The sequence below is a fragment of the Mizuhopecten yessoensis genome, unplaced genomic scaffold (genome assembly GCF_002113885.1).
Source record: "Mizuhopecten yessoensis strain PY_sf001 unplaced genomic scaffold, ASM211388v2 scaffold7551, whole genome shotgun sequence".
Taxonomy (NCBI): Eukaryota; Metazoa; Mollusca; class Bivalvia; order Pectinida; family Pectinidae; genus Mizuhopecten; species Mizuhopecten yessoensis.
Window position 1 is genome coordinate 38,906 of NW_018407104.1, and position 25,599 is coordinate 64,504.

Below are 25,599 nucleotides of genomic sequence, written 5' to 3' on the forward strand. Positions count from 1 at the left end.
GGGGGGGTGGCAATTTCACCGAAAATTGATAAAAAAAACAACAACACTAAAACGTATAAATTACTCTTAAACATCCTAGCTTAAGTCCAAATATAGCTGTAACAAATTCTCAGGTCCCTGTGGTTACAATCATTTACATAACTGCTGTAATTTCGAGAATGCGGTCTTGACACATGGTGCCCTGATAATTGTACGCACCGTATGGTAAATCTTTAATTATGTATATATGGATATATATGTATATGGGGCAAAGAAGTAGTTCCAAAAGTGTGGACAAGTTATATGTAGCTCCTTTTTGTAGAATTACCAAGCGCCAAATCAATAGGCTACAAACACGGTACGCTTGTATAATATGCTACATTTGTAGTTTTGAAGACCACACAACCATAGACTCGTAATAAGTACTAATGTCACTATTTGTGTGTTTTTAACTTGTAAGGAAATAAAGTGGCTTAATGTACTATTTATGGAGGACAATACATTTTATTGTTTCTGTGACAACACAAGTGTATAGATTACTAGCTAGTAATTATAACAAGATTGTTTCTTTGACTCAGTTAAACAACAGGTCAAACAGGTCATTAAAAAAGTCACAACATTTTTTTTTTCTTTTAAATTTCGCACATTTATTAGGTATAGCAATTAAATATACATGTACAATGTATACATACCTAATGGTAATTCAATAATTAGGTCAATAATATAATATCTGATAGTCTCTTTCCGAAGTTATCAGCACTTCAGCGAGTTATTACGCTGTCATTGGCTATTTATCAAACTTCGTCAATTGTTTAACTAACAATGGTTTCATCTCCAAAGAATGTGTTTCGCTGTGCGGAAGTCATCGTCAGCAAATTCGACTCTGAACGGATTTACGTATTAAACACATGATACAATGGTTAAGATGAAAGTTACACGGAATGTGTTTGTGTATTGCACTTCGCCAAGCTCACCATCCTGGGAAGTGTTTTCAGAATGGTTGATGAAGCTTCATGACAATCGTTCAGGATAAGATTTTGTGTTTCACTGTGTTGAGGTCAACGTCTGGCATATCAATTTCAACTTCTGAATGAATTTTGAAATAACGTCATTCAGTTGTTAACTATATACATGTAAGTATGAGGATATTTCGAAAGAGTTTGTGTTTCGCTGTGCCAAGCGCACCGAAAATACATGGAATGTGTTTGTGTTGCGTTTTGTTACTAAGGTCAATATCTGGCGTATTAATTTCAAACTCTGAAGTTATGTTGATATAACTTAAAATTGTTAAGAATCACCATTACCACATCATCGAAATCCAGAAGTCAGCTTGCTTATGGTCTTTGCTTAACCTCTGGAGATTCCACGATGCACTTTGCCAAGTTTACCGTGTAGCTACCGTAATGCTTCCACTGGCCCTCCACCACTGTGTCGTGGGTTCGAGACCTACGTGAGGCAGTCGCCAGGTACTGGCCGTAGGTCGGTGGTTTTTCTCCTGGAACTCCGACGTTCCTCCACCAACAAAACCTGGCACGTCCTTAAATGACCATAGGACGTAAAACACAAACAAACCAAACCAAAAAGTTACCGTCTAGAGACTTCAATCTTTCGTCCTAAAATTGATGAGCAGTTCAGATTAGTTCGTTGATCCGACACTAGGGTTATATATAACTGTTTATCGCTCTGAGGCTGATCTAGTTTTCTCTTGTTTCAGGTAATGTGTTCGGATGTGACGTTAACGCACTGAATCAGTGCATAGCAAGTGCAGCCCCATCAGATCCGAACGCTGGTCCCTGCGTGTGAGTATAAACAGGACCTAATGATCATGACCTGGGCCGGCATTCGTGAAAATGTGCATGTGTTCAAACTCAGATTCTGTGCTCAAGACTTAAAGCCTATTTCCTTTTTGAATATTTACATTTGACCTTTTTACCATGTCGCATGATTTAATCAAGGTACGACAAAGTTGGTTTGAGAACATAATTCATGCTTGAGCACGAGAATGGGTTTCATGAATATGGGCCCTGGCTGTCCTGGCATGTGATTGTGACTTAAAATAGAACTGAAACTCCCTTCAGATAACCTTGTTATCCTAACATGTAATTAAATATTGTGACTATATATATAGAACTGGGACTCCCCTTCTGAGGTAACCTTGTTTTCTTTGCATGATATTGTGACTATATATAGAACTGGGACTCCCCTTCTAAAGGTAACCTTGTTTTCTTTGCATGATATTGTGACTATATATGGAACTGGGACTCCCCTTCTGAGGTAACCTTGTTTTCTTTACATGATATTGTGAAAATATATAGAACTGGGACTCCCCTTCTGAGGAAACCTTGTTTTCTTTACATGATAATGTGACAATATATAGAACTGGGACTCCCCTTCTGAGGTATCCTTGTTTTCTTTGAATGATATTGTGACTATATATAGAACTGGGACTCCCCCTCTGAGGTAACCTTGTTTTCTTTGAATGATATTGTGAATATATATATAGAACTGGGACTCCCCCTCTGAGGAAACCTTGTTTTCTTTGCATGATATTGTGATTATATATAGAACTGGGACTCCCCTTCTGAGGTAACCTTGTTTTCTTTGCATGATATTGTGACTATATATAGAACTTGGACTCCCCCTCTGAGGTAACCTTATTTGCTTTACATGAAGCTGTGACTATTTATAGAGCTGGGACTCCCCTTCTGAGGTAACCTTGTTTTCTTTACTTGTAAATGTGACAATATATAGAGCTGGGGGCCCTCTTCTGTGGTAATGTTCATTTTCCATTTTAACCAGTTTTATTCATATTACCCTGAAGATCCTAGCGGACTTATCCAGATTAATTCATGGTAGAGTTTATTAAATTTACAAAGGGGTGCAAGTATAGAATTACTATAAATCATTGACTGGGACGTCTAGGAGGTTATTATAATTACAATTCCTCTCAGAAATGGGGAGGGGGAGGGGGGGAGGTGTGTGTGTGTTAATAACAGTGAATACGATATCTATCTGAGTTTTCCTAACAAGATTCCTCAGAATAAAGATAGAATTTACATATAAATACTTGTATTATTTGTAGGTCATTCAAAGCAATGATGCAGTGTATAGCCATGTACTCGGACACCTGTTCTAGCGAGATCCAGCCATACACCACAAACCTGGCTCCATTGAAAGACATGTGTGGTGGCGGAGGTCAGTTTAGCTGAGACAATTATTTCTAAAGCTCCCAATAGACTGATTTCTGTCCCCATTGTTTAAGAAATTGAGGTGCCGTGTTAGTTTTCTTCTAACCAACAAAGTCTGAGATTGATATAAAACAATTTGTACATATATTATATCTGTCCTTGCCACTCATGACAAGATTAAGGAGGTTATATACTGCAAGCCTACTGATTTTAGCATACATACATTATGTAGTTCTATTTTATTGCTTTTCATACTTTCATTTTTGCACCAATTAAATTTTCTATTCATTGTTAGGTTTTGATTTTTTTTGCCGATTTTGCGGTGTACCAATAAGTGCTGCTCTGTCACATGTACACATGAGAAAATTGGTAATGGGCTGAAATTTGAATGCGATAAAATTGGTATGTTTGCAATATCCGTATTTTAGAGGCTTTTTTCAGCTATTTTTCGGAAATCCCCATGTTTAAGCAGAAATTCAAAAAATATCCAACCGTTTTGGGAAAATATCACAAATTTGGGGAAAAGATCAAATCAGCAATGTGATTATTAGCAAACCGTTTTTTTTCTGTATCTAACAGTAAAATATATAGCAAATGTACAAATACACACATCAAGTTTTCTTAGGGACTTCTTGCAAAAACAACACAATTCTTTATCTTTTATATACTGTATTGAACTTGATATTTTGCAACGTTTACAGTTTCATGGTTTTGATAACAGAACATATTAGCGAAGTGTGGGTTTGGTGATATACACAGTAAAAGTCCATAATCTCTACACGCTGTTATTGTATTGGTTTTGATAAAGGATAAACAGAAACATTCGGTCAAAGACAAAGTATTGCGGAACATATAAAAGAGATTTTTTTATTCCTTATTGAAGGAGCAAAAAATTTAAGTCTTTTTATATATAGATATTTTTTTTCAAGATTTTCAAATATCGTTTGATATCAATTTTGATAGAAGGATGTATGCCAGGGGTGGGGAGCTTTGTGACCATATTCATTTGTTGGAACTGTCGATACATGTCGCTAAAATAACCGAGTGATTAAAAACAAGTTGTTCAGAATATTAAATACAGGTAATACCAATATCATATTAAAGATTCTGCCTCAAATGCCAAAACCGAAGATAATGATAAAAGTGGCAGAAATCCTTCAAAGTTTTTTATGACTTCGGTCTGGTGATTTTTTTTTAAACAAAACAAAACAAAAAAAACTTTGATTGAGATAGGGATGTTGAATATTCAAATAAGAAAACTAATTAAAGAAAAAAAAGTGTAGCCAAATAAATGTCCGTATTTAGGTAATACTGTATACATTATTGTACCAGGGAATTTTTGCCAGGTCAAATTTTCATCTTTCGATGGTTAAATATGTTTTCTCCGAATATTAAATTCGCCCTTCTCATTTAATTGTTATGTACGTGTGTATTATGTTGTTTACACATGTTCCCTGTAATGATAAATTCTCCCTCGTTACGGAGGGCGAAAAAAGTAAACTTCAGTGAAAATTTCCCAGTTTGCAGGATACCATACACCTTGCATCCTCGATACTCCAGGGGTAATTACGCTCACATTTGCTTTCTCCACCGCTGGAAAATGTCATAGTAAAATTGATAGCTCAGTTTGCATAACCTTGTTTATAAGACCAGAAGACTAATTTGATCTTTTGATGTATAATAAAAGAATTTGTCTGTTGAGTAACAGTAAAATTGTCTGGCTTTGACGCTCATCTGTGATCTTCAAAGGACAGGTATAAGCCTATAGTGATTGGTCAGGTGTTTTTTTTTACCCGGCACCAATCAAAAAGCTGGCATGGGTGCCTTCAAATTTGCTATGACATATATCCTAGAGGTGCAGAGAGCGAAAGTGAGCGTAACCCTAGAGTATCGAGAATGTACCATGTTCATTGAAGTTGTCATTAGAGGACAAAACATGTCTAATGGATATATAAGGTCTCATGAATGTTCATTTCATGCACACAGGAGGCCAAGATGGGGGCTGTGATATGCAAGCTCTGAGTGCCTGTACTTCATCCATGCAAAGCCTGGGGGCAATTGTTGGGGGCGACACCCAACCCAGCTCGGAAGAACTCAAGCAAGTTTGCAGGTAAGTAACTTACCGATAATCATGATCTTTGAACTGTATTTTGTTAACCCTTCCACCCCTGCAGACCATTAGGGACTCCCCCTGATCAATGCACAGTAGAGTGTACTAAAGTTACACAGGGGTGAAAGGGTTTAGAAAGCTACTGAGTAAAAACCAGGGCCCCTTTTCATGAATCTGTTCTCATGCTCAAGCATGAATTTTGTGCTCAAGCCAAATTAGTGTTCCCATTACATATTAAAATTGATTTTTATTGATTTTTCAATTATTTGGAAACAATTTGAAGAGGCTTAAAGCTGAAAACAGTTTTCAATGTTTACATTTTAATTTTTGATCGTTTGACATGATATTAAGCGATTTGCAAGAAAGTTGGTTTGAGCAGAGAATCCATAATTGAACGGTTTCATGAATATGGGCCCTGGAGAGAATCTGTGAAGGAATAAAGACCTTAGAAGTTGCTTTTATGGACTTAAAAATAAAAAGTCCCGAAGTGTCTTTTAGTATAAAAAAACTGGTTTACTCTTTTAGCAATTAACCACTAGACCATAATGGACTCGTCCAGATCATTGCATGGTAGAGTCTACTAAAGTTACATAGGGGTGGAAAGGGTTAAATAACTGGTTTAAACCCTCAAAGTCATTTACTATAATTAAATAACTGATTAAGACCTCAACTGTATGTTTGAGTACTTCATTGAGTGTTTAAGACCTTAAGAGTGTAAATGAATGGTTTACAACTCAATAGTGTCTGCAAGCAAGCATCCTCGATATCCAGGGGTTACGCTCACTTTTTCGCTTTCTACACCCCTGGAATATATCATAGCAGAATTGAAGGCTTGTTTCGCGCCACCTTGGTAATGAGACAAGGAGACTAGTTCGATCCTTTGATATAGATCAAAAGAATCTCGGCGATTACCTAACGGTAAAGGTTGACAGGCTTTGAAGTCGGGCGTCTCTCCTTTGTAATCTTCAAAGGACAGGTATCGGCCTGGCGATTGGTCAGTTTTTATTACCTGCGACCAATTAAACAGCTATCTTCGTGCCTTCAATTTTGCTTTGACAAGTGAACGTAACCCCTGGATATCGAGGATGGCAAGCAAGTAACTGATAATGAACCCTCAAGAGACACTATTTAAAGTAAATGACAATGATCTTCAAACTACCGGTACTATATACTGGGATATTTTTGCTGCAGTTAAATTCCACCTTTTTCACCCTCTGTAATGAGGGCGAATTTATCATTACAATAAACAGTTATAAACAACAAACCATACATATAGAAAAAAGATGTGAAGGGCGAATACGAATTTTACTGTCGAAGGGTGAAAATTTCACTCTTCGAAAATTTCGCAGTACATGTATACAGTTTGTGTGTTTATGTAACAAGTCACTGATCATGATGAACTCATTCACCCATGAAATTCACTCAAAATGAACTATTCCAACCCTTGAATTGGAATGGCTTCAGGCCTCAAGCTTGTTTGTGAAATGATGAAATGCATTCAAACTATTAATTTAAATCTATAGCGGATATGCAGAATTCCAGTCCTGTATCGCTACCCTGCCACCTGCCTGTGCCGAAGTCCTCAAGACCAATAACATGCAGACTGATCAGATGGGCGCGATGGTTGACCAATATTGTGGAGGAGATGGTGAGCAGGCTATTGGTTATGTAACTCACTGGTACCTCTTCAACAGAATACTATATACACATGGTACTTTTTTGCCACAGTAGTATTTTCGCAGAGCGATTCATCTGCAAGATCAACAATGAAGGGAAAAGTATGGACTACTAAGAAATGTATGTTTGTATAGTTTTAGGACTTTTGGGTATAGGTATGACCCTAACTTTTATCTTTAATGAAGGATTAAAAAAATTTATGAACACCTTTTTAGAGTTCGATAAAAAATGATTGATAATTTCAGAACTGTTGGTATTATTATTGCGATACAGGCAATCAAAATGATTCGATGCGATACACAAGAAAGTACCGTGACTTTCTTGTTTATTGCATCAAATTGTTTTATATATGTCTGTACGATATAGTGTTGCAGCCCTGGTATGGCTACGCACGCGCACACACGCGCACACACACACACACACACACACATACTTCTCACTCAGCTACACTATAGCCCTAGCTTTCCAAAAGTTGTAGAGATGAACGATAGACACACACAAGTGATTGCATGTACATACAATTGTGTTTTGTTTGGTTTCATATAGTTAAACGTCCTGTTAGCATCTAAGGTACGTAATTTAATGACGTGTCTCCGTGTAACGTACATAATAAATAATTAATCAGTACACACTTGGAAGATATCAGTAAACACTTGGAAGATAACAGTACCAGCAGCCAAGTAATTAATTGCATTAATTTATAACAGAACTGTCAGTTTAGATAACTTAAAAGTATTGTCCGGTGATATATGCCTCTGTCCGGGAAGGGTCCGGTAATATATGCCTGGCAGTCGTCCGGGGTTTTGTTTCTATTTAAGAATGCACATATATTATCCAATCAAAACTCTTACAATTATTTATCGCCCAAAAGCTATTTAAAGCGTTTTCAACACCGCTGTGTACGGTAATGGTGTCGATAAAGCGACTACAAGATATAATAGAGCCAGCACGTGACGGGTGTCCGGTATTATGTGGATATCCCCTATTCACAATGTGATCGGTATATAAAGTACTCCAAAAACTTAATATCTTAATAAATATACTATCACACTTGCAGGTTGCGATTTGATGGGAATACAAAACTGCATGCAGGGGGTTTCCATGGACCTAAAATTTGATGGGGAGTCGGCCTTGTCGTCCATTGTGCAGGTTTCCAGTCAGTGTGGGTAAGTGAAACCTATTTACATATTTATTTAAATTTTAAATGATGTAAATGGGTGCAAAATCCTCGCAAGCCTCAAATTTTCCCAATATAAACATACCTTGGGATGGAATTTCCAAATCCTACACTCTTGGGTATGAAAGAGTGTTATATTCATCTTAAATGAATATCATGTGTGGAGTGTTTTTAGGCGTAAAGCCATGAGGAATTTTTGTCATGTTTGGGTACACATTTTCCTAGCAGAAACTAGCTGGAGAGGCCTTGTATTTGGAATATAATATAGAAGCAATTTTCTTATGAAGACATATTTATACCATGATTGCACAGAGGTTTCTTAGTGAGCGAAGGTTTATTATCATGTTTAGCTAGTTTTCAAATTGTTGAAATGGGTTGTCAGGTGGCGCAGTGGATAGATAGCACAGCTGCCTTTCAACAAGGCGGCCAGGGTTTGATTCCTTGATCAGATGTGAAAAGGCATTGAGTCACCTGCCCAAACCACGTGGGTTTTCTCCGGGTACTCCGGTTTCCTCCCACAATAAGACCCTCCGTGTGCTAACAACCCGGCCAATAAGAGTGATTAATATAAGTTGTGAAAACTTGTTTCATTATTATTGTACACTAAAAGAAGTTCATATTTGTATTTAAAGACATGAGGTTGACCGAGATTAAAGTCTTTAACACCTCTGAAATTAGATAATGAGAGTTATGTTTTATGCAGAAAAATATGATAACCAACTATCACAATTTTGGGGACCTTTTTCTCCGGTATCCCGTAACATTCATGTTATATCTAGAAAACAATACGTTGCCTTTGGAAAGGCATTATGTCTGTTTCCGATTCAGTGAACCTATTGTCATGAATGATGACATCACAGTTGAAGATGACATGACATAGCATCATTAGTTATATGACGTCCAAATCAAAGAAAAACCAATGAACAAACAATGTTCAAGGTGTTACCCACTAGTGGGTAACCAAAATTGTTAAAAATTTTAAGCAGAGTCGGGAATGCTGAAACTATAGGGAGAAAACACGTTTTTGTTGAATGTATATGTATGTATCATTCATCTTCAGCTTCAAGTTAACTTTTGTAATTTTATGTTTTGAAGTCAACCATCATAAGAGTAAGGGGTATTGCTTTTACAGAGCACTTGAAGGGGTGTTGACATGCCTTGAGTCCAAGTTCGAAGGTTGCAAGAATAACGATCTCGTAAAGAACATGACTGGTCACATGGACCAGATGAAAATGATGGTGAACTTTGTCTGCAAGGAGAAGAAAGAAGGTAAAATTATTTATCAAACTTGACCCATTCACCCCTGAAGCCACATTTAAACCTTAACAAATCAAAGACTTGGAATGTCTACTTTGAACATGTAGGGGGTGAATGAGTGAATAAACTGATTTCTAGCTCGTGTATTGGAAGAATAGGGGGGCTATAGCAGTACCCACGGCGTCGGATATTTTTAAAAATATTTTTTTTTTTTAGCATATGGTTTAACGGGGGGAAGGGACTTGAGGAATACCAATGTTTCGAAGAACAACTTCAAACTTTTAGACATGGTAGATATATGTATGGAGGATCGGAGTGCACAACACTTTCAGATTTTTTATATACTTTGGGGGGATAGCAGGTGTGTGCCATCGACAATGTAGTTCTAGTTTCCTGTAATCAATGGCCCAATTACTATTAGCACTTTTTACAAAAAAAATAAAATTGGACACATCCATATCAATCCAAGGTAGAGTCTACTTAAGTTACATAGGGGTAAAACGGTTCAGAGTTAGTCCCTGATTGTACAATTTTGCGTAACAAAGAAAGCTGACATTTTTAAAAGCTCACAAAATAAATGTCAAACTCCTGTTTGTGTTGAAAAGAAACTTAGTCTTTATTATTCATACGAAACTGATGAATCTTATTCCGAATAGAAGAGTGAGTGGTTTCCTTCTGCGTCTTTAATTAGATTCGTTTGGCCATCTCTCTTTCAGTGATCATGGAGTTGGCCGGGTGTGCCAGTAAACCAGTGGCCCTGCGGAAACTCAGCGACTGCGAAGCCAAACATCCCATGACTAGTGACACATCCATGCAATCTAAGGCACAGCTCTGCAGGTAAGTTATACATCCTTTTAATTCATTTGAGATGTAACATGGCATTTGATTGGTCAATCAATAAAATTGACGACAGTTTAACAACGATATACCATCTGAATATTTTTCTTGTTTGTATACATATGACGACCGGATGCCGAATGTTAATGATGTCAGTGGGCCCGAATGACCCTGACACGTCATAAAATTGATTATTAATGAGGTCACAAACGATAGCGTGACTCGGTAAGGTCAGTGTAATTCTGCCTCACTTTGAATATTTTTGACCTCAGCAATCCAAGTCAGTATGACCAAAGTGTTTAAAAACAAATCTTATAATTGTCGTTTCTTTTGATGGTTTAAGCTTAAATGAATTAATTTGCAACAGTATTATAATCAGGATACAAAAACGGCAAATTTCAAAATACAAAAAGGATATCCCCTTATTTAACATAACCTATAAATATGTAGAAACCCTGTAATTTTGTGTCGATATAGCCGATTGATATTTGTATCGCAGATTGTTGTGTGTCGGGCAGTCGCAGGTGTGGACAGCTTCATAACTATATATTGTCGACAAAAAAATATAATTTCTTATTGTGTACATATTTACTTCGTTATAGTTCTACATTTCTTGCTGATGTGACTAATAATATCTTGTCCTAACATGAGTTCTAACCTGTTTTACTTACCATACAAGTTCAAACCTGTTTAACTTACCATACAAGTTCTAACCTGTTTTACTAACCATACAAGTTCTAACCTGTTTTACTAACCATTCAAGTTCTAACCTGTTTACTAACCATACAATTTCTAACCTGTTTACTTACACATACAAGTTCTAACCTGTTTTACTAGCCATTCAAGTTCTAACCTGTTTTATGTTCTCCTTCGATCCTCATCCGTACATAAATCATTTCGTATCTATTTAGCAATGATAACATAAACCATACAAGTTTAAATTGTTTTAATTTCCATACAAGATTTTGACCTGTTTTACTAACCATAAAAGTAAAAAACTGTTTTACTAACCATAAAAGTTTAAAGCTGTTTTACTAACCACGAAAGTTTAACACTGTTTTACTAACCATGAAAGTTTAACACTGTTTTACTAACCATAAACGTCCTTACCTGTTTTACTTACCAAACAATATCTAACCTTTTTAAACTGAAAATGTACCATACTAGTTCTAATCTATTCAATTATATAATAAGCTCCTTTTAATAAGTAAAATAACAATTTCTGACTTATTAACCTGTTCAATATATTTTGTTTGACAGTGAGGTGAATACCATGTCCGAATGTCTTAGAATGGCTACCAGTAACGTTTGTACCGAGAAGGAGACCACGTCACTGATTGACCTGATGAAGGACGCTATGAAGATGTTCCTCAAAGGCCAGGACCCATGTGGTAGGTATTTTACGGTGACAGAACGTTCCTTAAAGGCCAGGACCCATGTGGTAGGTATTGATTAGTGTAAGAATGGTTCTCAAAGGCCAGGACCCATGTGGTAGGTATTGTACGGTGTCAGAATGTTCCTTAAAGGCCAGCACCCATGTGGTAGGTATTGTAGGGTGTCTGAACGTTCCTCAAAGGCCAGGACCCATGTGGTAGGTATTGTACGGTGTCAGAACGTTCCTCAAAGGCCAGGACTCATGTGGTAGGTTTTTGTACGGTGTCAGAACGTTCCTCAAAGGCCAGGACCCATGTGGTAGGTATTGTACGCTGTCGGAACGTTCCTCAAAGGCCAGGACCCATGTGGTAGGTATTGTACGTTGTCTGACCGTTCCTCAAAGGCCAGGACTCATGTGGTAGGTTTTTGAACGGTGTCAGAACGTTCCGCAAAGGCCAGGACCCATGTGGAAGGTATTGTACGCTGTCGGAACGTTCCTTAAAGGCCAGGACCCATGTGTTAGGTATTGTACGTTGTCTGAACGATCCTCAAAGGCCAGGACCCGTGTGGTAGGTATTGTACGTTGTCAGAACGATCCTCAAAGGCCAGGACCAATGTGGTAGGGATTGTACGGTGTCAGAACGTTCCTCAAAGGCCAGGACCCATGTGGTAGGTATTGAACGGTGTCAGAACGTTCCCTAAAGGTCAGGACCCATTTGGTAGGTATTGTACGGTGTCAGAACGTTCCTCAAAGGCCAGGACCCATTTGGTAGGTATTGTACGTTGTCTGAACGTTCCTCAAAGGCCAGTACCCATGTGGTAGGTATTGTGCAGTGTCGGTGTCGGAACGTTCCTCGAAGGCCAGGACCCATGTGGTAGGTTTTTGTACGGTGTCAGAACGTTCCTCAAAGGCCAGGACCCATGTGGTAGGTATTGTACTGTGTTTGTGTCAGAACGTTCCTCAAAGGCCAGGACCCATGTGGTAGGTATTGTATGGTGTCTGAACGTTCCTCAAAGGCCATGTAGTAGGTTTTGTAGGGTCGCTAATTAGCGCACTTTTTTTGCTTATACCATAACTTTTCCTTTAAAACACTTTTAGTCCTGACTTAGTGGATTTTAACTAAATTTAGTCTAGAGCATCCTTAGGCCAAGGGCACTCAATTTCATATACATGGTGCATGGGTGTGGGGCCCCCCCCCCCCCCCCCTTTAGGAGCAGAGGAGCGGGACCCTTTAGGGGATATAGAGATAAAACATTTTCTTGTTCCTTCTTCTACCATAGGGATAAAGGGATTTCATCCCAATTTGGAAACAAGCATCCTTATAGGCCCCTCCCCCCTAGGGACAGAGATTAGAGGTAATAGAGGATTTTTTTTTAAATCCTTCTTCTACAATAGGGATAAAGTTTTATTATCCTAATTTAGTCTGAAGCATTCTCGGGCCAAGGGGACTCAATTTTGTATAAACGGTGGATGTGGCCCCCAGGGCAGAGGGGCGGAACGTTAACCCAATAGGGGAAATAGAGGTAAAACCTTTGAAATCCATTTTTAACTGTCATTTTACCTTTAAAACGCTACTAGTTCTGAACGGCCAAGTAGATTTTGACTAAATTTGGACAGGAGCATCCTTAGGCTAAGGGGACTCAATTTTGTGGCCCCCCTGGGGGCAGAGGGACGGGGCCAATGAGGGGAAATAGAGGTAAAACCTTTAAAATCCTTCTTCTACTGTAGGGATTAAGGGATTTTATCCTAATTTTTTCATGAGCATCCTTGAGCCAAGGGGACTCAATTTGTATAAATGGGGGGTCTGGCTCTCCTGGGGGTTGAGGGGCGGGGCGGCGCCCAATAGGGGAAATAGAGGTAAAACCTTTAAAATCCTTCTTCTTCTGTAGGAATGAAAGGATTTGTTCCATATTTGGTCAGAAGCATTCTTGTGGGAAGGGGAACACATTTTGTATAAATGGTGGGTGTGGCCCCCCTTGGGGCTGAGTGGCGGGGCCCAATAGGGGAAATCAAGCTAAAACCTTTAAAATCCTTCTTCTACCCTAGGGATTAAGGGATTTGTTCCATATATGGTCAAAAACATCCTTGGGGAAAGGGGAACAAATCTTGTATAAATGGTGGGTCTGGCCCCTCTGGGGGCTGAGGAGCGGGGCCCAATAGGGGAAATATAGCAAATTCTTTAAAAATCCCTCATCTTCTGTAGGAATGAAAAAAGAATTGGTTCCATATTTATTCTGAAGCATCCTTGGGTGAAGGGGAACCAATTTTGTATAAACTGTGGGTCTGGCCCCCCCCCCCCCCCCCAGGGGCCTGATGGGCGGGGCCCAATAGGGGAAACATCACAACAGATTTATATTGAATCTTGAACAAAACGAAAACAAAAACAAAAACACAAAAAATGTATATTTGCTCCTGAAAATCAGTCTGGATACTGGTGCAGGTATTAGACAGCATCAATAGAAACATGGCGAACAGCATGTTTATTGCCGACTTTTAGAGAGACGAAATTAATTCCTATAACCACACATGCAAATGTCAACAACAAGAGTTCGATTGGCAACGACGATGGTCATTTTGGTGGAAATTATTATTGAATTTCAATTTTATTTGGTGAACACAGCCTTTTTTGGTAAATTTTGCAAGGCTTACTTACTGTTTGAAAATGGTTTCTCGGGTGAGACAGGCGTATTGCACTGTGTTTAGGTCGTGACATTACCCTTGAATGTCAACTTCGATTTTAGGACAGCATTTTAATCAAACAGGAAATGCGTGATACACGAACACCAAACTGCTTGCTGAGATGACATTGTGATTGACCTTGAAAAATTAGAACAACACATGATTCTGATTGATCGTAAACAATAAATGCACTAAGATGGACCAAGGGAAACATGCAAATGAAATTTAAGAAAGATCTGTCAAGTACGTCTTGTTAAATAGCATCAACAAGGGTTGACACTCAAAATCTTGGTGGCCATCTTGTTTTACTGATCAGTCCCTAAAGGACTTACTCAGATTAGTTTCAAAATGAAATATGAACAGCTATGGACTAAGGGCAACCTTCCTGGAAAATCTGAGAAAGAGCTGTCATGTTCTTCTTGAGAAATAGCGATAACAAGCTTTAACTCTAAAAATGCAAGATGGCTGCCTGACATCCATTTTGTTTTTTTCCCAATTAGTCCAAAAATGGAATATGCAAAACTTGGAGAAACATTCATCAGAAATTTGAGAAAGGTCTATCAAAAACATCTTGAGAAATAGCAGTGACACGATAATAAGAATATTCAAGCATTAGAAAAACCAAGTTTGAGGTTGAACACATGCAGTCTGATAATATTAGCATTGTATTCTGGAGTCATAATTATTGTATTCCAGAATTGAGTATGACATCCCAAAGTTACAAGTAAAATTGTTTAATCAGTTTTCAGGTCTGTGTCAAATCTAAATAACTCCTGAAAGTTATAGTCAAACCATGATCGATCAGAGAAATTAAACGATTGATTAGTCATAGTCAAAGATAAAAAAAATAACTGTCAATTTAATCGGTTACTTTGAACATCACTACTTAACTCATTCACCCATAAAAATTCATAATGAACTATTCCAACCTTTGAATTGGAAGAGTTCAAATGTGTCTTCAGGGGTGAATGAGTTAATATACTATTTTTTAAAAAACATCTGATTATCCACATAGTTGATTTTGTAGATTGTATTTAAGGGTAATTAGTGGAAGCAATACTAAATCTTCGTCCTTATTTTTGTTTGTTTAGATGTCAGTGGAGCAGGTATGCTGATGAGCAGTGTTTGGACAAGCCTTGTGCTGGTGGTTGCCGCCATTTTCCTGTAAAGAGGACAGTTCCAGGGATTAAAAGTTACAGAGCTGAATGACCTACAATTACCATCTGATAGCGTTCACATTTTACTGATCTGGATTGGCAGCAAATATTGGAAACCATGACCCTCATACTCCATATGATCAGAGTGTTTACATAAACATTTTGATTCTCCTGAAAAAAGCATTGTCATTAGAAAAAAAAATCAATCTCGGGTAACAAATTAAAGGTCAGGCGTGTAAAGGTCAGCAGTTCAAAGGTCAGCAGTGTAAAGGTCAACATTGATATTTATATTGGGGTAGCAAAGATATTTGTAACGACAACAGCAATAACAACATACTTTTGGGAGGTGACACATGTGACGTCATGGATTACATGTCTGGCCAAGTTCCAGAAATGATCATGTGACAAGTCACATGACTACACAGTAGTACTTTTGATGACCATGTGAAGGGTCACATGGTTGGTGAATTATTAAAATTGATCATGTGACAAGTCACATGACTACACAATAGTTGAGATGACCATGTTTTTCCTCAAACCCACAATCTATGCTGTACACCACTTAATTTGCATTTTTAATTTTTAAACAAATATCTTGCCATTTTTTTAAATGTCTTATTATCTTTTGATATTTTATATTTTAATCACATAGTCATCAAATGAAAAAAAGCAACTTTTATTTTAACATAATTTGAAAATATTTCCCATTTACCATTACTAAAACACTTGTCAAAACATAATATCAGATAACTTTTTCGCATAATTAGTAACAGTTGTAGATAAAGAGGTTTTGTTCTAAGTATGTAATCTGTTTGCCTTTTGTTGTTCTGACAGTGGTTGAACCTGTTAGCCCAATGCAATGAGGTTTAAAAGATATTAATTTTGTTCACACTAACAAAAACTCCAAAGTCATTCTGAAGTGGAACAGACAAAGGCGATCTTTTGACAATAGATTTCAGGATCACTGGAGCTGTGTTCTGTATTCAACGTTAGTGTCAGTGGAAAAACAGCACCTCAAATTAAAATGTTCGCATGTTTAATAAACCAGGATAACAACAACCCTAGAATTGAGTTGTGTGCGACCTATGATGCATATTTCACGATCTAAATACTTTGTGTATATGTGTATGGTATTTGAACATCAATACCTTCATTGTTTAAAGAAACTATGTTTTTCGTACCAGGAAGGTACAAATATTATAAGACCATGCAGTGTGTAATAGGTTTAAAGTTAGTGTCTTTAGAAGTGTTGTATACCAAACTTAATATACATTAAAACTATTTGTCATTTATTCCTACGATTTCCCCTAAGAATTTTTATAGTTGCACTCGGTAGGATGTTTTACGAATAATTTGAATTGGCTACATCATTTCCGTTTTGTAATTTTATATAAAAAGTATTGCCCATCACTGTCACAAAACACCCACTTGTGTACAGGACCTTATCGTAAGGCACATATATATTTCCTTTTTGCTTTAATACTTTTTAAATACGCATGTTTAAGAATTGAGGTAGAAAACAAATGATATGCAATTTTCATTGGGTATTTTTTAAGGGAGGTAGTTAAGAAAAAAATGCAGGGAAACAGTTTAGATAAGATTCACCTCTGTAAAAAAACCACGTGTCTTATTATCCTTGATAATTTTGTATGCAAAGTGCCTGATGAACCAGCTACAAAACGTTGTCAATGATTATAAGATATAAGCTAGACATTTTGCTTGTTTATATCTCCGGACAGTGTGTAAGTGTGTGTACATGAATGTTCAGTGGCCACATTCCCTTCCTCTCTTCAATTTTCATTTTTTTGTTTTTGCTTTTAAGAATTTTGTATTCTGTTTATATACACAAATGCCATTAAGATTTTTTAACACTTTCATACTTGTGATTTGTTTTTGTTAAGAACTTTAATGGGCTCCCATATATATGTATATCATTCCAAATATAAGTGGGGTCCTTCTTTGAGCATTCTTCTTTTATTTAAAAAAAGAAAAAAAGTTAAAATCCTAAAACCTGGATAAAATAAATTCATTAGTCATTTTGACTTTATTTTTACCATATGCAAATTTTAAAGTGGGTGAAAATGTCTTCCTCAAATCTCTCATGGCACCTTGTCTAACTCATTCACACCTACATATTTAAACTGGACTTGCCCAGTCTTTGATTTGGCAAGGTTCAAATGTGACTTTAGGGGTGAATGGGTTAATAGCAGTAAGAGTTGGACAAGTTCATCATAGAAAAAAAGTGCCATTTTGGTTTTAATTGTAGTGTTCAGTGCTAACTGTATGTTAATTGTGTGTTCCTTTATCAGGTGTGAGTAAGATGGTGTAGCGACCAGGTGTAGGGGTTTAATTTAGCTATACTTCATTTAGAAGTTGTACATTTGTATGGTAGAGCTACGTGTTTCCTGTATCTATGCATAACATATATGATTAAAAGTCAACAACAAACCTCTTTACATGATAAAAAAAACATGTCATTTTAGATTCTGCCTAATATTAATAAAAGTCTGCATGATTTAATTCTAAACGATAATATTTTGTTTATACCTCTATACCATATAGATGGCTGTTCTATTTAATCATAACCACTCAATTGTAATAGGATATATATATGTGTGTGTGTGTATATCTATAGGTATGCTTTATATGTGTCTGTAAACTAAAATTTCGTGGTGTACGTATTTCCGTCATATATAATTGAAAAATCAAAAAAACATGTTTTTTCTAATTCGTGATCGAAATGTACCCGCCTGTTTCTGTGCTGTTGGCCAGGAAAAATTTAGAAAAAAAGGTTTAAAAACAGCAATTAAAACATTAAACATGTCTTCCGTAACGTTAAACCAATCAGACATGTTTTCACGATTAATATCACATCATACTGAGACTTAACATTTTCCTGGTCGTCGGTACGTTTGGAATTTAGGCCTTACTAGTCAGTTGTACCATTGCAAACCGTCACAAAGTGTCAAATTTTATGATGTACCATATGTTAAAAACTTAAAAGCACGGCATCAATCGGATATACATGTATCTTCGTCCTTTTACGCCGAATTTCACGGAAATGGCCGAGCGTTGGTCGACACTACCTATGATATTTAGTCCATGGTGTCTTTGTATGAATGTTTATGTATGTTTGTGTACTTCTGAACAAAATAAAAGTGATGTGATGTTCTAAAACAAATGTAGTGATTTTTTTTTTCTTATGGTAAACATTCTACTTCAAAATTCATTAATCTGTGAACTAAAATTCATTAATCTGTGAACCAAAATTTACCTGAATTTGTAGCTTGATAAACGTTTACTCAATTAGAATGCCATTAAATCACAAATATACAATCGATACTCTAATCAGGATTTTATTTTGTCTTCCTTCTTTTGGTTGAGCTGATGGTATGGTGTTTTGTCCGTTATCTTTGAACTTTTTCCCTTGAACAACTTTTTAGGAACTGGAGGACCTGGTATGAAGTGCTATACGGTTTCCTTTAATAAATGACCTTGACCTACTTTCAAGGTCAAATGTGTTTAAAACCTTTGAATATCTCCTGAAAAACCAGCAGTCCTAGAGTAATGAAAACTGGCCTGTAGGTACCTGGGACTGAGTGCTATAACATGTCCTCAAATAAATGATCTTGACCTACTTTCAAGGTCACAGGGTTCCAAATTTAAAAGAAATCTTTAAACAACTTCGTCTAGATGAATAACCAGGAGCCATAAAGCAACGTTATTGGGTAACCGGGACATATTGCTATAAAGTTTCCTCAAATAAATGACATTGACCTACTTTGCAGGTCACGATTCAAATATGTAACAACTTCTTATGAATTATCAGGAGGCCCGGAGTAATATTGCTTGGCCAATAGGTACTGTTGCATGAAGTGTGATAATGTTTCCTCAAATAACTGACCTTGATCTACTTTCCAAGCCACGGGTCAAATATGTAAAAGCCTTTAAACAACTACTGATGAATTACCAGGAGGCCCAGAGTAATACTGCTTGGTCAGTAGGTACCTGGCATGAAATGCGATAATATTTCTTCAAATAAATTACCTTTGCCTACTTTCCTGGTCACAGGGGTCAAATATTTAAACAACTTTTGAAAAACCAAGAGGCCAAGAGTAATACTATTTGGCCAGTAAGTACCTGGGAGAGAGTGTTATACATTTCTTCAAACAAATGACCTTGACCTACTTTTTTCAATTGCCGTTTTGAAGCGTTTTAGGGATTGCAAACAAGTGCGGAGCGGTTCGAACACAACAGCACTACTTCATACGAAGAAGCTGGTCATGCAGTCGATAAAGAAAACCTGAAACACACCGTCAAGTGCTTTGATGAACAGTTTAAAAAAACCACCGGAAATATAATGTAAATATTGAGGGGCGGCACTACGTGGCATCTCTAAGCTTTCCTTTATCATTTCAGACGAAAAGGGTCATTGAAGCAATACATTTGTTATATAATCGATCATTGACATTCGGGAGCCAAAGAGGATTAGGAAGGCGTATAAGAAGTTCGGCTATAGTACAAATTACTATACATGTACAAATGTATATACAATGTATAAACTAAAGCACTGGACAGTCTCGATCAACAATCCCTCGCTATGTACCCAGACCAGCAGGTAGTCCATTAGGACATTCCTCGGACAAAGGTCATCTACATCAAATGTGATCTTATGCTGAAATCCTTGCGAGACCAGGGTCATCATCCGGTTGTCCCTGAGGCTTTGTTTGTACTTTACCTAGCCAGACTCCTCGACCTGTCTATGATACGTATACTGTCCCAGAAATATAAATACTGTTATTGCCTATCGGCTGTCTAACTATTGATTTATAAACATGAGAGTTTTAGCGGTCACCCTTAAAAGCGTCTTCAGCCGACAACAAGCTTGCCAGAAAAAATCTTTGAAAATACTGAATAAAGTAAGCGACATCAGAAGATATTTTGTTAATATGACTATAATACACCTCTATACCAAATTTGAATTTTATATTCAAAAAAGTTTTGATGAATTGAATTTTTACGATCCGCGGCGTGGCCCACGTGTGTGAATATATAACTCTACAGATCGTGAAGCGTCTTCAGACTTTACCTCTAAAATTAACCTATAAAGTAAGCGACATGAGAAGAGATGTTATTCATATGACTACAACACACCTTCATACAAAGTTTCAGATCGATATTTGATCAAATGACCCGAGTTATCGTGAAGTATTTAGTAGTACACGTATGAAGCTCTCGGCGTGTCACATATGTGTACATGTACGTAGGACTTCGATCGTATAGCTGAACGTACACGGCCCGCCCGAATCATATTGCTGTATAAACATTGTTTCACTGACTTGCTCTGATGGTATATTAATTCCGTATTCATCATAACTCGGTCAATTTTTAGCTCACCAGGCCCGAAGGGCTAAGTGAGCTTATGCCATTGTGCGGCGTCCGTCGTCCGTCCGTCGTCCGGCGTCAATATTTTACTTTAAACAACATCTTCTCAATAACCAAAAGGCCCAGCGTACTGATATTAGCCCTATTAGGATGAAAAGGCTAACAAGTTTGTTCAAATGAATGACCTTGACCCACTTTCAAGATCACAGGGGTCAAATGTCTTAATATCTTCAAACAACTTCAACTCAATAACCAAAAGGCCCAGGGTACTGATATTGGGCCGGTAGCATGCTGGGATAAGGGCTACCAAGTTTGTTCAAATGAATAACCTTGACCAACTTTCAAAGTCACAGGGGTCAAATGTCTTAAAATCTTCAAACAAATATGTTAAGATCTTCAAACAATTTCTCAATAACCAAAAAAAACAGGGTACTGATATTGGGTCTGTTGCATGCTAGGATGAAGGGCTTCCAAGTTTGTTCAAATAAATGACCTTGACTTATATTCAAGGTCACAGGGGTCAAATATGTTAAAAACCTGTAATACAACTTCTTCTAAATAACCAAATGCCTAGGATGATATTTGGCCAGTAACATGCTGGAATAAAGGACTACTGAGTTTGTCCAAATGAAAAAATACTTTTTACAACTTCTTCTGAATAACCAAGAGGTATAAGGTGAGGAGATTTTGCCAGTATCATGAAAGGCTACCAAGTTTGTTCAAATGAATAAACTTATATTCAAGTTCACAAGGGTTGAATATGTTAAAAACCTTTAAAAGAACTGCTTTTGAATAACCAAGAGGCATAGGGTGATGATATTTGGCTAGTAGCATGATGGGATAAAGGGATACAAAGTTTGTTCAAATGAACGACCTTCATCTTTTTTCAAGGTCACAGGGGTTATATATGTATTAAACCTTTAAACAACTTCTTCTGAATAATCAAGAGGCCTAGAATAATGCCAGTAACATGCTGGGATGAAGGACTACCAAGTTTGTTAAAATGAATGACCTTGACATATATTCAAGACCAAGGGTGATGATATTTGGCCATTAGCATGCTGGGATGAAGGACTACCAAGTGAATGACCTTCGCCCATAGTCAATGTCACAGTGGTCAATATATGTTTAAATCTTTAAATGAATTGTTTTGTATAACCAAAAGGTCCATGGTAATGATATTTTGCCAGGAGCATGCTGGGTTGGAAGACTATAAACTCAACCTAATGTCCTTGTTCGACATTCAAGGTCACAGGCGTCATATGTTTAAATCTTTTAATAGGTTCTTATGAATCAAACATTGATATTCTACCTGTAGCTGTATTTTAGTCCACTTTTAAGATTACAAGTGTGAGATTAATACCAGGTGAGCGGTACGTACAGGCCCATTGGGACTCTTGTTCAAATATCAAATTCAAATTTGGTATAAAGGTGTATTATAGTCATATTAACAACATATCTTCTGATGTCGCTTACTTTATTTGGTATTTTTAAAGACTTTGTCTGATGACGCTTGTTGTCACTTGAAGACGTTTGAAGACGCTTTTAAGAAGGCCCCAGTTTTCGTATTTAGCTGCTCGAAGGTTAAGGTATAAGAGTACTGTACAAAATTTAGCGTACTGGTGACAATATATAGCTCATAAAGTCATTAAGTTTATTTAGTCATAAATAAGGGGGAAAGTGTGGCTTTTTGACTTCGAAAAACTTTGAAACTCGGAAATGGCGTGTATTTGTGGAGGAAACGGAGATCTTGCCGCGGGAGGAGAAAACATTTTACGTGCATATAGGAGGTTTTAAAAGAAAAGTTATCCATCTTTCAACAGTACTAAGGTAATTTTCATACATCAACTTGAAATGTGTTTTTTTTTATGGAAGAAGGTTAGGTGGGGTTGATTTTTCGACATCGATATCTTTCCAACCATCTCGCATATAATTATCATCATTGGGGTGGCACTGTTTACCGAAAGTTGATCTAAACCACTAAAACGTGTAAAATTACTCTGAACACCTTAGTTTAGGTCAAAATATAGATGTAACAAATTCTCAGGCGTGCTTCCATTTGTGCTGGAGGCGTTATTTTGGCGCATTTGCCTACTTGCTAAAACACGGTTCCGATGTCGGCTTTAGAGTGCAGCCTCACTGAAATAACATTGTACCATGCCATTTCTGATCTGGTCACATTATACTGACAGCGGGTAAACCAATTGATTGTCGTACCGTAAATGCTGATCGTTCCACAGGTTATACATCAATGTGACAACTACCAATTTTATAGACTTTGGTATATCCTGGGCTGAGGACAACTCTCAATTAATTCCACACATGGACGAACGTTTTGCAATACATGTACTAGAATACAGATCTTGTTTAGTCTGCCACTTCGCCGAGCACTTGTTCCGAATCGAGATCTTCCTGGAGTAATTCCCGACCATTCCGGAGGGTACTTTCACGATACACGAGACAGTCGTTATCGTTATCGATATAGAGTAGGAACAGAGTCAGGCCTAATGGTGATCCTTGAGGAGCCCCGGAGAGGACATTTTCGGAAGCATCTCCATTAATTACCATAAATAGTTAGTTGCTTTATGGTCAAATCAATAGTAGGTCAGCTTGTTGATGATGAGTTTTGATGATTGGCCTAATCGACGGTCGTGGAAAAACCCAGTACAACTATATCAGCCTTGGATTTGTTTTGTTGAGCGAGTCAGATGTATTTTGAACAACTGGCGATATCTTGACCGGCTGCTTGATGCAGATTGGATGACATTCACGTAACATCGCCTACAAATGAAATTCCCTCGGCTCCATCTTCAGTAAACATATTCATTACCTACCGTCTATCGATGTTTCCGGTGGGTAATCTTTGGTCGTTCTCGGAAGCTAAGCTGTTTATTTATTACGTTTCTATGACAACACCGTGGGAAATGATATGGTATTTTGTCCCTGTGTCTCTCTAACGGTACACTGTGTAGTATACAATAGTTTTGTGTATGCCGTAACAGTTAAGGTAAAAGATACCGACGCGTTATGTTACATGATTACCATTGTCATGGTCATCCTTTCCAAAAGAAATATTCCATAGACATCGCTTGTTGCCATGAGTTTTACAGAATTGCAGTTTTTCGAAATTTGAATGTTTGAAATAGAAATTGTAAAAAACAAAAACAACAAAAACCTGTAGGTTTCGAACTCATAACCTTTGCTATGCAAAGCCTACAAGAATAAATCAAGCATTTATTGATTTATTTATTAAGCCTTCACCTAACCAATATTGCCATACAGAAAATATGAATGATCGGAAGCACAACGTCCCAGCTGGCAGACATACGTCGGGCCAACGTCAGATTAGGGTGTATTGGTCGCAGTCAAGTTTGCAATGTGTAACCAACGTCGGGCCGACGTCGCAATACAACATTTCAGATTTCTCTTAAAGCAAATTGGAGCACAACGTTAGTACAACGTCGAATCAACGTTTCAAAATAACCTTTGAGATTGCGATTTTGATGGTTGGGCATACAAGGTTAGTACAACGTCGAATCAACGTTTCAAAATATCCTTTAGATAACGATTTTGACAGATGGGTTATAACGTTAGTACAACGTCGAGCCAACGTTTCAAAAAACTTTTGAGATGACGATTTAGATGGTTCCATGGGTATACAACGTTAGTACAACGTCGAACCAACGTTTCAAAATAACCTTTGATAGGACGATTTAGATGGATTGGTATACAACGTAAGTACAACATCGAACCAACGTTTCAAAATAATCTTTGAGATGACGATTTAGATGGTTCCATGGGTATACAACGTTAGTACAACGTCGAACCAACGTTTCAAAATAACATTTGATATGACGATTTAGATGGTTTGGTACACAACGTAAGCACAACATCGAACCAACGTTTCAAAATAACATTTGAGATGACGAGTTAGATGGTTCCATGGGTATACAACGTTAGTACAACATCGAACCAACGTTTCAAAATAACCTTTGATATGACGATTTAGATGGTTTGGTATACAACGTAAGTACAACATCGAACCAACGTTTCAAAATAATCTCTGAGATGACGATTTAGATGGTTTGGTATACAACGTAAGTACAACATCGAACTAACGTTTCAAAATAACATTTGAGATGACGATTTAGATCATTCCATGGGTATACAACGTTAGTACAACATCGAAACAACGTTTCAAAATAACCTTTGAGATGACGATTTATATGGTTCCATGGGGATACAACGTTAGTACAACATCGAACCAACGTTTCAAAATAACCTTTGATATGACAATTTAGATGGTTTGGTATACAAGTAAGTACAACGTCGAATCAACGTTGCAAAATATCCTTTAGATAACGATTTTGACAGATGGGTTATAACGTTAGTACAACGTCGAGCCAACGTTTCAAAATAACCTTTGAGATGACGATTTATATGGTTCCATGGGGATACAACGTTAGTACAACATCGAACCAACGTTTCAAAATAATCTCTGAGATGACGATTTAGATGGTTTGGTATACAACGTAAGTACAACATCGAACTAACGTTTCAAAATAACATTTGAGATGACGATTTAGATCATTCCATGGGTATACAACGTTAGTACAACATCGAACCAACGTTTCAAAATAACCTTTGATATGTCAATTTAGATGGTTTGGTATACAAGTAAGTACAACGTCGAACCAACGTTGCAAAAAATCCTTTAGATAACGATTTTGACAGATGGGTTATAACGTTAGTACAACGTCGAGCCAACGTTTCAAAAT

General features: G+C 37.2%; 1 protein-coding gene across 1 annotated transcript in view; it reads left to right on the plus strand.

Annotated features, from left to right (window-relative positions):
* LOC110453955 overlaps positions 1 to 18,617 on the plus strand; it is a 44,025-nt gene extending 25,408 nt beyond the window's left edge. The window contains exons 2-10 of the mRNA XM_021503212.1: positions 1,694 to 1,778; positions 3,062 to 3,174; positions 5,154 to 5,277; positions 6,801 to 6,925; positions 8,012 to 8,120; positions 9,264 to 9,400; positions 10,105 to 10,225; positions 11,486 to 11,616; positions 15,371 to 18,617. Coding sequence (XP_021358887.1) covers positions 1,694 to 1,778; positions 3,062 to 3,174; positions 5,154 to 5,277; positions 6,801 to 6,925; positions 8,012 to 8,120; positions 9,264 to 9,400; positions 10,105 to 10,225; positions 11,486 to 11,616; positions 15,371 to 15,447 — 1,022 coding nt within the window. The 3' untranslated portion in view covers positions 15,448 to 18,617. The remainder of the gene's footprint in view (positions 1 to 1,693; positions 1,779 to 3,061; positions 3,175 to 5,153; positions 5,278 to 6,800; positions 6,926 to 8,011; positions 8,121 to 9,263; positions 9,401 to 10,104; positions 10,226 to 11,485; positions 11,617 to 15,370) is intronic.
* Positions 18,618 to 25,599: the final 6,982 nt, after the last annotated feature.